The 15,441-nt window shown below is 38.4% G+C and overlaps 1 protein-coding gene across 2 annotated transcripts in view; it reads left to right on the forward strand.

Annotated features, from left to right (window-relative positions):
• Positions 1-7,837: 7,837 nt before the first annotated feature.
• Positions 7,838-15,441, forward strand: part of RASA3 (RAS p21 protein activator 3) — a 140,928-nt gene continuing 133,324 nt past the window's right edge. Inside the window, exon 1 of one of the 2 annotated variants that reach the window (XM_034419257.3) lies at positions 7,838-8,091. In XM_034419257.3, the coding sequence (XP_034275148.1) occupies positions 8,037-8,091 (55 nt within the window). In that variant the 5' untranslated portion in view covers positions 7,838-8,036. Of the gene's footprint in view, positions 8,092-8,522; positions 8,643-15,441 lie in introns of those variants that run through there. The other variant, XM_087895397.1, reaches the window with a different exon arrangement.

Raw genomic sequence — 15,441 nt, forward strand, 5'->3', positions numbered from 1 at the left:
GTATTAAGTCATTATATAATTTAGCTGTGTTGTACATAACAAACAAGCCATTCTGGTTTAAAAACAGGTTATGGCTTAGAATGTTCTGTAGACCCAAATAGTTATGAGATTTACCCGTTAAATTATGAATAATATCAGGGGTGAAATCCAGCAGGTTCTGACATGTTCTGGAGAACCGGTAGCGGAAATTTTGAGTAGTTCGGAGAACCAGCAAATACCACCTCTGGCTGGCCCCAGAGTGGGGTGGGAATGAAGATATTGCAATATCCTTCCCCAAGGGGTGGGGAGGGAATGGGGATTTTGCAGTATCCTTCCCCCGGAGTGGGGTGGGAGTGGAGATTTTGCAGTATCCTTCCCCTGCCACGCCCACCAAGCCACACCACGCCCACCAAGCCATGCCAACAGAACCAGTAGTAAAAAAAAATTGGATTTCACCACTGAATAAAATGTAAAACCCAGCTATAAGAACTAGCATGGATTCATCAGTAAAACAGCAGAAGTCTAGCTTGATGTAGATATTATTTTTACTATTAAGTTGATGTTATTTTTATTATTTCAGGCCTAATTTGATACTCCAACCATTACTGTAATTATTAAGTTCTGAGTTTCTAGATTGGCATCAGATTCCATTTCAGTTTTGTCTCTGGTCAATCATTTTCTTAACTTGCCAAGTTTTGCCTCCTCCTCCTGTTCTCCCCACATACTGTGAGGATATTTCTATTCTGTTTTAGGTCTGGCCTGTAGCACAGGATGGCATTCCTGTCCATGTGTCTTCAGTTTATTTATTGCATCTGTCTGGCGGAATGAGAATGCTTTATAGGAAGAGATTAAATGCCTGTCAAGAATGCTAAGGATGACGTTTTGTTTTTTCTCCTTGCTCTTTCTCTCTTGTTTCTCAGAACATTAATGCTGGATGTGATGTGATGAATAGACAAGAAATATATACATTACAGCATATTTAGAACAGCGTCTTACATTAGAGCTTTCCTATTCTAGCTAATAATATTCCACAGCTGAAAGACCAGATTCACAGTGTATATCTTCAAAAGGATAGTTAATACCCTCAATTCTCTCTTCCCACCCCCTCCTCATCTCCCCTCTTTGGATTCTTAGCACCTGTAATGTGCAGCCATTAGATTCCCTGAACAAAGGAATGGCCATATAAGTGTGCAGCAGTTCATGAGCCTGGTTGTATTCTCTTAACTGAGCTACCCTTTCATTCATGTTCAAGTTCTGATATGTAAAATAATCATTAATTTCTTGCATGTTGACTCCATTTTTGTATTTACATGTAGTGTGGAAATGCGCATATTTACGGTATATGTTGCACCATCCCTATTTTTTCTAGAGAGTGGAATTTTTATTAACTTTTTTTACTTTCAATTTCTCTCCTAATCTTACAATTTGGGGAGAAGGAACAAAAGATTAACCTTTTTGTCTTCACCTTCTCTGGGTAGCATTCAGGAATCCCATGTTGGCAAGCTGCAAGCAGGATTTGAGCCACACTTTCTGACTTCTGATTGTAAATGTTTGTAATTGTAATTGTAATTTTTCATGGGTGGGTTGGCACATTACCTCAGTCCATAATGTGGTACATCTGTTTGTGCTTCACGTATATGATGAACCTAGCCAATTTTGATTTATTAAATAAATCATGGCTTAATATTAGCCATCACAGAGCTTTTTAAAGCCACTGACTTGGAACATAGCCACCAGGTATATGAAGCGTGGATCCTGCTGAGTTTTCTTCCTATTCATACTCTAAAAAACAAAAATGAAACCTCCAAAATGTGTTTCCCTGAAAATAAGACCCTGTTTTATATTTTTTTGATACCTGAAATAAGCGCTTGGCCTTATTGCCATGCGTTCAAAAGCCCGATTGGGCTTATTATCAGGGGATGTCTTATTTTGGGAGAAACAGGGTAGTTTATTCACACATTATTTTCTTTACAATATTGAGCAAAGGCCTTCAATGCTTTTTACAGGTACATGTGGAATTTCAAGACAATCACTTCACTGTTGGTATAAAACAAGTTGGCAATGTCTTTTCTGACAACCATGTATGCTTATGTGAAAATCTGGATGGCCTGGGTATTGCCTTTATGAAGAAGTTGAATAGGAGCAGTGCAAAGGTCAGTCTTAATTGACACCCTAATAGTTGGAACGGTGCTTGATAAATGACCTTGAGGGCTGAGTAGCGCTTTTAGAAGTACCTCATGGAGGGGCCAAAGGAGAGGTTAATAAACACTGACTGATCAAAGCAGTTTCCATTTTTTTCACAGTTTGGCTCAAGAAATACAGGTTAGTGTAGACTTGACTTTATGCTGTAATATTATTCTTGTGTGATTAAATAAACATTGATGGCACTACACTGGATGGGATCTGTTGTCTATTTTGGAGAAAATTTAAGGAGGGGAAGGCTCAATGCATTCGTTTTGGCATTTGAATAGGAAAAGTTGGTCTAAATTCAAAAGTTAATTTTTGAAATTGCTTCATTCACTTTAGGGATGTTTTCAGACTGCAGAGGGAGTCCCAAGTACTATTGAGTTTATGGTTTTATAAAATGTATGTTGCATTAGCAAATCAGAGTTAAGTTAACCACAGTTTTGCATATTATGTGAACACAGTCTAACAGGAAATACAGGAAAGGCTGCACACTTTTTTAGTTTGCTTCTCTGTATCATATACATTCACTTAGGTCTCCTAAAATGGCATAAACAAGAATATTTCAAATAAAAACAGATTTGCCGTTTACCAGCAGATGGAGGAAATGCATTGCCTCTGTAACACAATGGAGATAGAAGTGATGTGAGGATGTGGGAGTCCTCTTGGAAACAATAGTGAGAGAAAAAGATCAATGTCCATACTTTATTTCAATTTATATTTTTGTACCAACTGTGTATGCAATCTAACATTCCAAGGTGATTGTTTGTCTATGGAGCTTCTCAGTCATCCAGGTCATGGTTGACCCAAAGGTGCTTTTTAAAAAGGCAATTGGACTTTCTGGTTTTTATTTGAAGACGTTTCGCTTCTCATCCAAGATGCTTCTTCAGCTCTGACTGGATCGTGGGGAATGGAAGGATTTATACTCCTTATACCTACAGTTGGTCATTTGCATTTTTTTTTTTTTTGTCTTCAAAGAAAAACCAAAAAATCATGTTGCCTCTTGAAAAAAGTACCTTTTGGACATGTTGGTTGTTTGGTTAAAAAGGTCTAATACCTGGAAATGTGGACTAGTTCAATTATGTGTGAACTGGTTTTTATTAGCTGTTGCCATTATGTTAAGGTAATTATAAAATCTTTTTACTTCCTCTCAAGGGAAACCTCTCATGTACAGTAGTTCATTGAAAGGAAGTGGTTTCTGCCTGGTAGGAATGAGTCACAGAAGAAAACAGTTCTTTGTGGAACTCTCATTGTTGTCTAATTTAGGCTTTAGAATCCCATATAATTTGAACACATGAAGTTCTAGATTGTAAATAACAATGAAACAATCCCTTTAGGGTTCCATCTAAATTATTTGACTTAATCATCTAATTGTTTCTAGCATAGAGAATAGTGAAGAGATAAACAAACTCCCTTACTTTATATTGTCTCCTAAATATGGGCCAATAAGTAAATTTTATGTTAGGCAGTGCTTGATCCGTTTAATGAGTCCATATGGAAGTTTCTTGTTTTTCTTAAATGTTTTCTTTTTAAAAAAATTATACCCTAGCATGCCTTCTTAGAACAAACAAAAGGTTTTCTTTCCTCCTATAATTCATGTCCTGCTGCAGTTGCTTTATTTTTTTTTCTTCTTTTATTTTTCCACAAGTAGAGGATTCACTTTATTTCAAATCAACAAAGTGTTGATCTATTGGTTGCAATGAATTGACCAACTGTCTTGTGGCCTATGCCTGACATTGTGGGCTAAGAGAAAGTGATTGGTCCAAGCTGGCTTTGTGGCTAAGGCATGACTAGTACTCACAAACTCCTAGTTTCTACTCTGATGCATTAACCATTTCATTTTTTTTTCATTTTATTAAATTTGTATACCGCCCTACTCCCGAAGGACTCAGGGTGGTGAACAGCCATAAAATAAAACATATAGATACAAAATTTAAAATAGAGATAAAACTAATTAAATAAATTTGGCTGAACCAATTTTAAAACCCCAATAGATTAAAACCAAATTTAAAATTTAAACCACTAGACAATACTGGCTCTCCATTGTTTATAACTTTTTTTTTGAAATGTATTCTGAATCTGATTGATCCAGAACAATTGAATAATTTTATTAGAAATCCTTACATTTGAATTTAGTAGACATCACATCTTGGCACAAAAAAATATACTGTAGCTTAGTGTATGGTTTGTACAACTTCCCAATAAAAGGACTTCATCATTAAAACTAGTATTGAAATGTTCCACCATATTCATTTTAAAAGTAGTGTTTATAGTCCATTTTTCAGTCATATACTGGATCTACATGGAAGCTAAATGAATCTCAACAATCACGAAAAGCAATAACAACAAAACCTAGAAAATGGAAGCAGCAAGGAAAAATGTTATAAATTAACCAGATAGTGTATAAAATATTGTACTTAAAATGCAGTCAAACTCTGTTAGGTAAGCTGATTTATGTGCTGTTTCCTGAACCCTCACTCTGTTGTCCTTGAATATAAGGAAGACAGCAATATTGACTGTTGGGAAGATATTACTAATAGCTAGATGGATGTGGGAGAAGGCAGTTGCTGCAGTACCTTAGAGCAGATGCCTAGATTGTCAGACTGAGTGAGAACAAACTCTTACTAAGGAAGCATGTGGGTAAATTAGGATGCAAACAAATTGGGGTATACCCAGGGAAATTAGCCATTCTCTTGACTTACCTCAAATAACCTTCAGATTAGAAGAACCTTCAGATTAGCACATTTCAGCATTTTATTTTCAGTGCTCCTAAAGGACAAATATCAAATGATTCCAATAGCAGAAGCACACTCTGGTCTATAGAAGGAAGATGAGATAGGAACACTGGCCTATATTAAACTGCCTCTAGCTTTACAGGAAGCTTTGCTCCATTTTTAGAGTTTCCTTTTAATATCATCTCTGGGGATGTTACCTATTGGTTGTTGGGTTAGCAAGATGTGATCTCGGGCTCTGTTACCAGGTTCTGGACAATGGCCAGGCAAGTATATTAATGGCTGCTTTAAAAATGTTGGCTGCATGATTATGACAATCTTCAAATTTCTGTTTTAAGCTTGTACTGTGCTAATGACATTGCCACAGTTTATTTTATTGCTGTAGCTCCAAGTTATTTCATTATTTCCCCCCATTTCTTTGCTTTAATAAACAAACAAGATTACAATCTCTCCCCCCATCCCCGCAATACAAATGTTAAACACTTTCTGTTTATATTTACCCTGGCTAAATTCACACATTGTTCTAACCTCCGTGGGTTTGATAGATGCATGATTTATAAACCATAATTTGTAATAATTATACACACCATAATATAACCTGATGTGTAGAATAAAATACTATCATTTGTCCCAGCAGGACAGCATTTTGAAAAATAATTGATGATATAGCTAAATTTAAATTTGCTGGCAGTAGATCCTTCTTTTGTTATGCACCACCTTAAGCAGGATAGGCAATCCGCAGACAATAGCACTTTTGGATCAGTCATTTTCTGATACATCCTGGAGGTAATCCCAATATAAAGTTTATTTTATTCATTAAATTTGTTTGCCACCTATCTCACCACGATGATAGTGAGATCCCTCCTTTAGTTGTGAAGAGAGAATAGAATCTAGCTGATAACTGCTGTGTATGTTATTAATTTTATTACACGCTGTTGCTTAATCACTGGCAAACACTTTTGCTGGGTAATCTGGCTTATTTGAAATGAGAAGCTGGAAGAGTTAGAATTCCCAGGACATTGTGTAACAACAACCCTGTATTTTCATCCAGTGTATACTTAGCAGGAGCCAGCCAATGTCAGCTATATGAATCATTCATGTTTTTAAATTGCTGATTGCTTGAATTGCTTTATCTATTGGTACATGATTTTAAAAGTTCCATTTTACAAGAAAGAAAAAATGACCTTGAATCTAAGATAGACTTCTACAATGAAAAATGTACAGAAAAAGAAGAAAAAAAATCAGATTTCCATCACTTTATTTCCTAATGCTAATGCTAATTTAATACAACACACAATTTAGGGCTTATTTTTTGGGGGGTGGGGGTGGATGGATAACCATTGTTTACCAGAATAAGTGTGTGCCTTAATATGTTTTATGCAAATAACCTGTGAGTTGAATCTGGTGTCTTTGCTTAATTGTAACAAATGTTGGTGGCTATTATAAGAGTTCAGCGGTCGGCAGTTCAGTGGTCCGAATCCCTAGTGCTACGTAATGGGGTGAGCTCTTGTCCCAGCTTTTGCCAACCTAGCAGTTCGAAAGCACATAAAAAATGCAAGAAGAAAAATAGGGACCACCTTTGGTGGGAAGGTAACAGTGTTCCGTGCACCTTTGGCGTTTAGTCATGCCGGCCACATGACCACAGAGGCGTCTTTGGACAGTACTGGCTTTTCAGCTTTGAAACGGAGATGAGCACCGCCCGCTCGAGTCAGGAACAACTAGAACATATCTGCGAGGGGAACCTTTATCTTATTATAAGAGTTATGTAAAAATACAGTTAAGGTAGAGGTTTTTAATTATAGCATTTTTCATGGTGAGATCTTATTAAAATTTGTAATATAAGTAAGCATACTGTAGTTTATCAGTAAGTCCTTGAATAAGGATTTTTAGCACAGGATACCATAAAATAAGCAAGGTTGAGGCATGTGATTTGTTTTTGGTTTAGGATCAGTGGTGGGTTGCCCCCAGTTCGCACCGGTTCTATAGAACCAGTAGTAAAACCGGCGGGAGGCTTCGCCCACCAACCCTGACGTCATCAAAAGCTTGCACAGAAGAGTGCGCGCGTGGGTGAGGAAAGCAAGTGCGCATGTGCGGCCTCGCTGCGAACCGGTAGTAAAGGTAAGTAGAACCCACCCGTTTAGGATGTTAACTCACGACTTAGTGTGGAGTGTACATTTTCAATATAACAAATAAAAGACTAGAGGGTCACCATACAGGCCATACTGAGAATAAAATTTAAAAACCAATCAAACTTTTTAAAGAAAAAAGTTATCTGTAGCATACCACTCACAGTCCTTTGACCCACTGCAGTATTTAACTATTTAAACAGTAAAAACAGCACCCAGGTATTCCAGATCATTTTCAAACAAGGCAACCAGCTTTGTTCCTCTTTATATCTGGTACCCAGGAGGACCCCAGAGATGCTCTGACTATTCTGTTGTCAAATTGAACTTCCAAAGGGAGGAAGAGGACAAGTGTGGGTCTTTGTGGGAGAGAAGTCAAGTTTTGAGCACAAATCTTAGACTAGAGAGATAGTTCCAGTGCATCACTTAACGCATATGCCTATTTTTTTTTTCTTTAAGCAATACAATAAGTGGCTCTGAAAGACATTTGCGCACCACACCGCAGGATAAAGCGCGCTTTTAATTCGGGACGCTCCCTTAACATAAAGGAGCCGCGCAGACGAGGAAGCGGTCTGAAGGCTGCAGCCGTGACAGATGGCAAGGCAGGCCGCCGGTCAAGGCATTGCCGCCAAAGCCGTTTCCTCCGGCGTCCATCAGAGCCGTTCGCAAACTCGCCGGCCCCGCCGCCTCAGCCGCGCTCTCTCCAGCTGTTTGGTTTGCGCGACAAATCTCTCCCTGTTTCTTCTCCTCTCCTCCAATGGGGAGCGGGCCGCCCGGATTCGCCCAATGAGGAGCTCCACCCGGCCTGCCGTCAGCCAATAAGAGGGCGGGGGTGGGGACGGCCGTTGCTGGAGATGTTCTCGCTCGTCTTCCCCAGCGGGGGCGAAGTGGGGGCGGTCGTGCGTCTTTTCCCCCTCTAGTTCGGGGCGCGTGGCGCATTGCATTTGCCCGGCGGCGCCCTCCCTCCCCCCCCCTCAGCCTAGCGGAGCCGGGCTCGCTCTCCGTCGCGGCTGCAAGCATGGCGGTGGAAGAAGAGGGGCTCCGGGTGTTTCAGAGCGTCCGGATCAAAATAGGTACAGTGCGGGGAAAGAGGCGGCAGAGCAACAAAGGGAGCGCGGGGCGAGCCTCCTGCCATGTTCGCCGGGGACGGTCTGCCAGCCCCGGGAGTCAGAAGCGGAGCTCCGCGGAAGGTTTCCTGAGCCTCGCGCTCTCTCCCCCTGCCTTCCTCCCGAAGTACTTGGCGGAGAAAAGGGGGAACCTGAAGAACCCGCCGCTTTTCTCGGCTGCGCGGGGCGGGCCCGAAGCGTCGCTTCGCCCGGGCTTTGCTGCTTTTTGAGCCTCGGTCCAACCAAGGACGGCGGCGCGGGAAGGGCGTGCTGCGGGAGGATGGTGGCCAGGGGAAGTGAGGATGCTGCGAAGCGGGAGCGGGCGGGAGAGGAATCCGGGAGGAGAGGGTGACTTGCCAGTTAGCCTCGAGCAGGCAAAATCGCCCTTTTGTGCCCAGCAGAAACCTGCCGGGATTGCCGTGCGAAGTGACTCCCAGCTCTTGCTGCCTCTCCCAATCCCGGGCTCTTGGCTGAAGGCAGCCGCTCCGAAACGAGTTTCTCCTGCTAAAGATCTCTAGGTGATTATGAATAGCTAGCTAGTTGGGGCTTCTGTTGATCAAGTTTGACAAAGCTCTGCTCGAAGACTCCGGAGGTTCCTTTTTGACAGCTGATGGGCAGTTCGCTCAATATCATTTCCACAACTTCTTGATGATCCTTTTTTCCCCCCTTTGCTTATTGACCTAGGAATGCTTTCTTTTCGTGGCTTCTCCATGCAGCCCTTTCATGCTTTCTGCCACCAGTGGTGGTGGTGGTGGTGTGTGTGGTTGGGGGCGGGGGCTTTCACTGTGCCATCCTGCCACTTCACAAAATTTTGAAAGATGTTCAAGGGACCATTATCTTTCATTTGTTATTTCTCACCTGTACCTAGTCTGCTTCTGTCATATTTTTCTCCCGAGAGAATCCTATGAAGGAGAGAAGGAACAGTTTATCCTGTTCTTTTGATTGCTGGTGCTGTATGTCTAGTACCCAATATGAGCTTATAACTACACTTATGTGTTCCTTTTGCATTCCTGCATCCCATAATTCTTCAGAGGCTGCCAATCTCATTTCCATTTCCTGTTGGCACAGTATTTTCGTGATGAAATACCAGTTTTTGTTCCTCTTTGTTTCCATTGCTATTTCTTTTTAAGGTTTTTTTCTTTCTTTTTTAAAATGCAGACCTGCTGGAACTTTATAACTTGGCCCTAATGTATGTCTAATCCAGTTGTAAATCACACCAAGTTTAATCAAACTAAATTTGTTTAATCAGTAAATATTTACATGGCTAAAGTAGGATATTTTGCAAAGCAGGTATTCTGCTTAAGTATTTTGTTCTTTAAATTGGTTGCTAAAAACCATATATTGGACTTATATTTCATATATTTTGGGACATGATGGGGTAATAGCAAATACTCATTTTTATCCCATGCTACATATGCTTTTTGCTTAAGCTGTGCCAATTTCTCTAGTCCTCAACAATTTTTTGAAATGATTTTGCAAGATTAGAAAAATCTATACTTTTAGATAATGATGGTTTTGAATCATTGCCTGTAATTTGCTGAAAAACTTCCATCAATATCATTGAAGAATTGTTTTGAATATACTTAGACAAATGGTATTAAGATTGGCTTAGTGTATACACAGAGACTGAAACAACTTAAATTTAAAATCAGTAGTGTTAGTATAACAACTTTCACCATATTCCAAATTGATAATCCTTCAGTCTATTATTAACTCTTCATAGCACGCCATGTAATTGCGTGCCTGTCACACACAGTAATTTAATTTGTTTGAAGGATGTGTCACTATTTTGACTGTTGTGAATCACTTCTAGACTACTTCATTAAAAAGTAAGTAGCAGATGTCAGGGTTGTAGATAAAAATTTGCTGGTATTGATCTGACTGTACATTAGAGGGCAAACACTGTACTTAACAACAAACTAAATCTAGTGAGATGATTCTGTTCAATTCACCTAACCACAGTGGCTATGGTTAGAAAGTGTCTGTTTACTAGGGCTGGGCAAAATATTTGAAAAGGATATTTCGCAAAGTGTGCCAATATAAGTGAAACACTTGCATTCGTAACATTAAACCAATGTGTCCTCTGAAGGACTCATGTGGCTGGTTTGATGGTGTCTGTGGCTATATTACATGCAACACGTAGTTCTGCTAGCAGAACTTCCAGGGAAGCAAAGTAGCTGTGCCTGCACATACAAATGCACAGAAGGGGCACAGCCTTTATAGTAAATGTGCAAGCCTTCTTGATGCAGCTGCATTAGCGTTTTAAGAAAGGGTGCTAAAGTACTTTGCACACCGACCATCACACCACATTTCAAATACTTTCCACAACCTTTATATTTTTGTTCAAGAAATGCTTAAGGGATACAGTATAAGAATTCCACTTAAATATATTGGATATAAGCATGTGCTAGGATGTTAAGGGCATATCATCAGAATGTGGATAATCCAGTATAATAATTCAGGATTTGCTTTTACATTCCTCAAAGAAAGGAAGACTTTGTTGTATAAAATACTTTTTATGAATGGGTCTGCTAAACGAAGTGTCAAAAGAACTTTACTGAGGAGTAAAACATAAACCTCAGAATAAATTTGGATTTCGTACTGTGGATGTTTTTATTGTTGATCCTTATGGCAAGCCGCTGTGAATCTGGAGTTGATTTGGCAATATACAAATGGAATGAATGAAAATGAAGTAAAAGCATGTAGTCTTACTAGAATTTGAAAGCCAAGTCCAATGAAGATTAATTGAACAGTAGCCATTTTCCTTTAATGTTTAGACTCTTCCTATCTCAAGTTCAGAAATCTTGGGGCAGTTCATAGAAGAACAGTACAGAAAGAGCTGCATACAAAACAGATAATTTGTCTTCTTATACTTCTAGCTACTCATCAAAATGCCCAACCCTCTTCCTTCATTTGTCACTGAAGTTCTTATTTTAAAAGAAAAGTGGGAAGAGACCCAGTTTTCACTTTGACTAGCCTCCAAACCTTATTTGTTCTCTTGTGATGGAAAGCAGCTAGGCCAAGCCCTGGAGTGTGCATCTTTACATAGGCTCCACTTAGTTTTAAAACAAACCCAAACCACCTACAAGAGCTCAAAAGGATATCTGTATGTAAAATAGTCTTACCTCCTAAAACATAGGGAGAGCCCTTCCCATCCCAATGATTAAATGTGGTCTCCAGGCATCAAAAGATTGTCTTATCCTGTTTTAAAGCACATTGGATCTAAACTAGACAAATTGAAATGCATAATTACAGTGGATGCCAATATTAGTAGCACTGAGAAGATAATATTCATTAGGACAACAGCACATGGATAAGTGAAATGTAATCCTTTTCACCCTTGTGATGATCCTGGCAAAAAACGCTTCCTTCCACCCACGCTTGCTGTTAAATAGTAAGATCTTTATTAAGAAGCTTTTTGAAAAATGTGCATTATATTCCAGGACTGATTTTAAAAAAAAATCTAGAAGACTGGTTCATATGATTGCTCTATTTTTTCTATCCTGAGATGCATTTTCCTTTGCTCCTTTTTTTAAAAAGACCTCTTTCATAATTTGCTTTATTTATATACTGTAATTATTTTTGACTGAAGCAAAATAGAAAAAAAAAGACAAAGGCTTAATTTGTTTTAAAAATACACTATAAACAAGTTAACTCAGCAGTTGCTTCTTTCTACTGTGTAAATGGCAATTTCCAGTTTTTCCCTTCTCATAGTTACTCCTGACTCATATCCTGGGTTTTTCCTGAGGTTCCCGCAATCCTCAGGACAGACTTTTTATTTTGTGTTCAGGGAGTTGCAGCTGGAGACAAAAGGATGGGAATTTCCTGTGCCATGTTGCCCTTATTCCATATTATTGTATTGACCTAAGATGGAAATTATGCATCTCTTTCTCTACAAAAATTGGCAAGTAAAAGAATTTAAGAGATACTGTGTTAACATTAAAATACATACAAAAGGTTTTTTTAAAGTTCAATTTAGTATCATTGAGCTTTTGAAAATTTTTATCAGTTCAGAAATGTGTGTGTGTATAATATAGTATAGTATATTTCATATATCGTATATTTTCATTCATTCATAACCGTTCATTCATTGGCTAATGTGATGGAATGTGCACCTGCAGGAGCAAAGAAGAAGACTTTTTGGCAACACAGAGCTTTCCCAGAAAAAGGCCCGGATTAAGAGACTGTGAAGTCCCAAACTGGATATGGGAAGGGGAGAGGGTCAGGATAGCTACACTTTAGAATCTCTCAGGATATATCTAATAGGTTAGAAGGTTATAGCTTTAGTTTGGCAAGATTCTGTCCATTGGGTATAACCACATAAGCACATCAATTGTTTCTCTTTGTCTTGTCTCTAGACTTGGGCCTGCAGTTACATTGGCAGTCATTCATAAATTCTAGTCAATCTTAGCAGTCAATTTACAAATGATTGTTGGGCCAGTGGCAGGTCATTATTACAGGAAGGTTTTCTAGCTGTAGCAGTGCAAAAGGGACTATGAATTACCAGTAGAAAAGGCACCATGAAAACATGATGCAGTACTGTAACTGACAGATAATTACGGTATTTCCCTCTTCCTCCGTCCCACTGAAATTGGATAGGAAGAGAAGGTTGGCTTATTTTTGTTTTTGGGCATTATTGAAACATTTGTCATGATTGGCATGGGAAGTGAGCATCTTTCCCATTTCTAATTGTTAAGGTTTCAAGTGTTGAAATATCTCATTTAAACTTTTGTTGTGGGGATAATAAGCCTGTGCTAAGCTGTGGTTTACATAATGAATAGTGCATAAGTGAATAAGCCAGTGTTTGTTTCTATAGCATATTGTACTATGAACTCTGGTTAATGAAACATATTATAGAAAAGCTGATGGAGTGTAAAGAGTCACGTAATCCAATCCTAGGTTTTTAAAGCTATGGTTTGTTGAAGTAGCCTTGACTTGGTTTGCACATAATCCTAAACTGAGACCTTTCTGGGGGTGGGATAGGGTGTGTGTATGTGTGCATTTTTATTGCTTTTTTAGACAAGGCATATCACTGAAATTAATTGGGGATGCAGCTTTTTAGTTTTTCTTCTTATGTGGGGTGACTTACTGTAAAGATACTTTGATGTTTAAACCCCAGAGGCCAATGTATGATGATGGGAATTTCAGCAATAAATCTGAAGATAACTTTGATGAAAAAAAGTGGCTTGAGGACAATATGTTGCCTGTACTAGACAAAAGAGGTAGATGGAATCTAAGCATCTGTAAATGAGTTTTTATTTGGTCTGACGTGTTTTGAAAATGTATTCCTTTTAAAGGGAATATCTGAAATGGCCTTGGACTAATTGATGGGTGTGCTCTGTAAAACTAAAATGAGTGTCCTTGAAAAAGGAATAGTTGTTCTTAATGTTGGGCTAAATAAATACACTGCTCAAAAAAATAAAGGGAACGCAAGCAGAAGACATCCGAGATCTGAATGAATGAAATAGCCTTATTAAATACTTTGTTCGTTACATACAGTAGTTTTGTGTTCCCTTTAGTTGTTTGAGCAGTGTATAAACTACTGTATGTAAAGAACAAAGTATTTAATAAGGCTATTTCATTCATTCAGATCTCGGATGTCTTCTGCTTGCGTTCCCTTTATTTTTTTGAGCAGTATACTTGGTATTCATTACTCTCTTTTTTGACTCCTTCAGTGCCTGTTTCCTCTTTCATTATTTATCCTGCACCAGCCATAGTGTGGCACATTTGTCTAATTTGGTTAAATTCATAATTCCATGGTCTGCAGTTTTTTATAGCCCATTATTTGAATTGTTGCACCCTGAAAAACATAATACTCATATTTCTTTTGTATTTTCAGTTTTCTCCAAGGAACAAAAGGCAACATATATTGTTCTTCAAAGTTCCCTTAGGATGCAAACTTTGTGGCCTGTAGGATATAAACTTTGATGCAAGTTTAGACAAGCTTTTTATGTAACACAAACAAACTTTGATCATGATTTGCCAACAGACAATTTTAGGTCCATTATGTGGTTTGTCCTCAGGAATGTGTTGGTATAATATTAGGCTTTTATAAAGGTCTAAGTATACTAAATATTCTGAACTCTTTTAATACAGAATGCTTAAGATTGTGTGTATTACCCAACATCTCACATTTTGCATTTCAAACAAGACCTTTTTGAAAAGTTGCACATTCATAAGTGCATTACTTAGTCCTAAAGATGCTGTAAAACTCCTGAGTAGTTTTTAATTTAATTAACACTTTAACAACTTTACATATGTGCCTTTTGGGCGCTATTCTCCTCCCCCCACACACATACCTTTACACATTTTAGAATTGGAAGAACAGGTTTCTCATTTCTTGTTTTTAAACTCATAGCAGGTAACCCAGATACCATCTCATAAGCATATATAAAATGCTTTTCCATTGAACAGAGTTAATGCGCGTGCGCGCACACACACACACACTCACACTCCATTCCTAACAGCAATAGCACTTAAACTTAAATATAACTCCATACTGCTTTATAGCATTTTCTGAGCAGTTTACAGAGTCAACATATTGCCCCCAATAATCTGGGTTCCCAATTTACCAACCTCGCAAGGATGGAAGGCTGAGTCAACCTTGAGACCATCAGGATCAAACTCCTGGCTGTGGTCAGAGTTAGCCTGCAATACTGCTAACCACTGTGCCACCACATACATTATCTAATACAGTAGAAATAGAATCAGTTGCTTTTGATGGTGGCACATAACACATTGTATGTGTTGTAGTCAACAAATGTTATATTTGTACTGATATCAATCTTCTTTGAAGGATAATTTTGAAATTGTTGATTTTTTATTTTCTCAACATTTATTCATGCACATATATTTTATCTGGATATTGATTAAAAGATATTTGTATGATTTGTATTTGTATAGGAGAATAGGGTCCTGTATAAGTGGGTAATTGTTCAGATCATGAGTACTGAAATTTCTGACATACTGTTGAGATTTAGGTGACTTACCATAAATCATTCTGAAAGTGACAAAGATTATATCAATATAACACGATTATACCTTTTACCATATATGTTTTAATTGGTTCTGTTGCTGCATAACATCTAAGAGTTCATATAAATGCTCTAACAGTGGTCTGGATTGTGTGTGAACATTACAAATTGTGACGTTTTTCTTAATGTCCCTCTCGATTTTTAAGGTCAGATTTTATTCTACCAGCAATTTGTAGGTACATCAACTATCAATTGTATAATTTCAGTAATTGTCTTTGTCTACTTACTAATATCTCTTTTGAAACTGTATCTTTGTTTTAAATAAATACAGATATAAACCAAA

This window comes from Pantherophis guttatus, chromosome 5 (genome assembly GCF_059756535.1).
Source record: "Pantherophis guttatus breed Tessera chromosome 5, ASM5975653v1, whole genome shotgun sequence".
Taxonomy (NCBI): Eukaryota; Metazoa; Chordata; class Lepidosauria; order Squamata; family Colubridae; genus Pantherophis; species Pantherophis guttatus.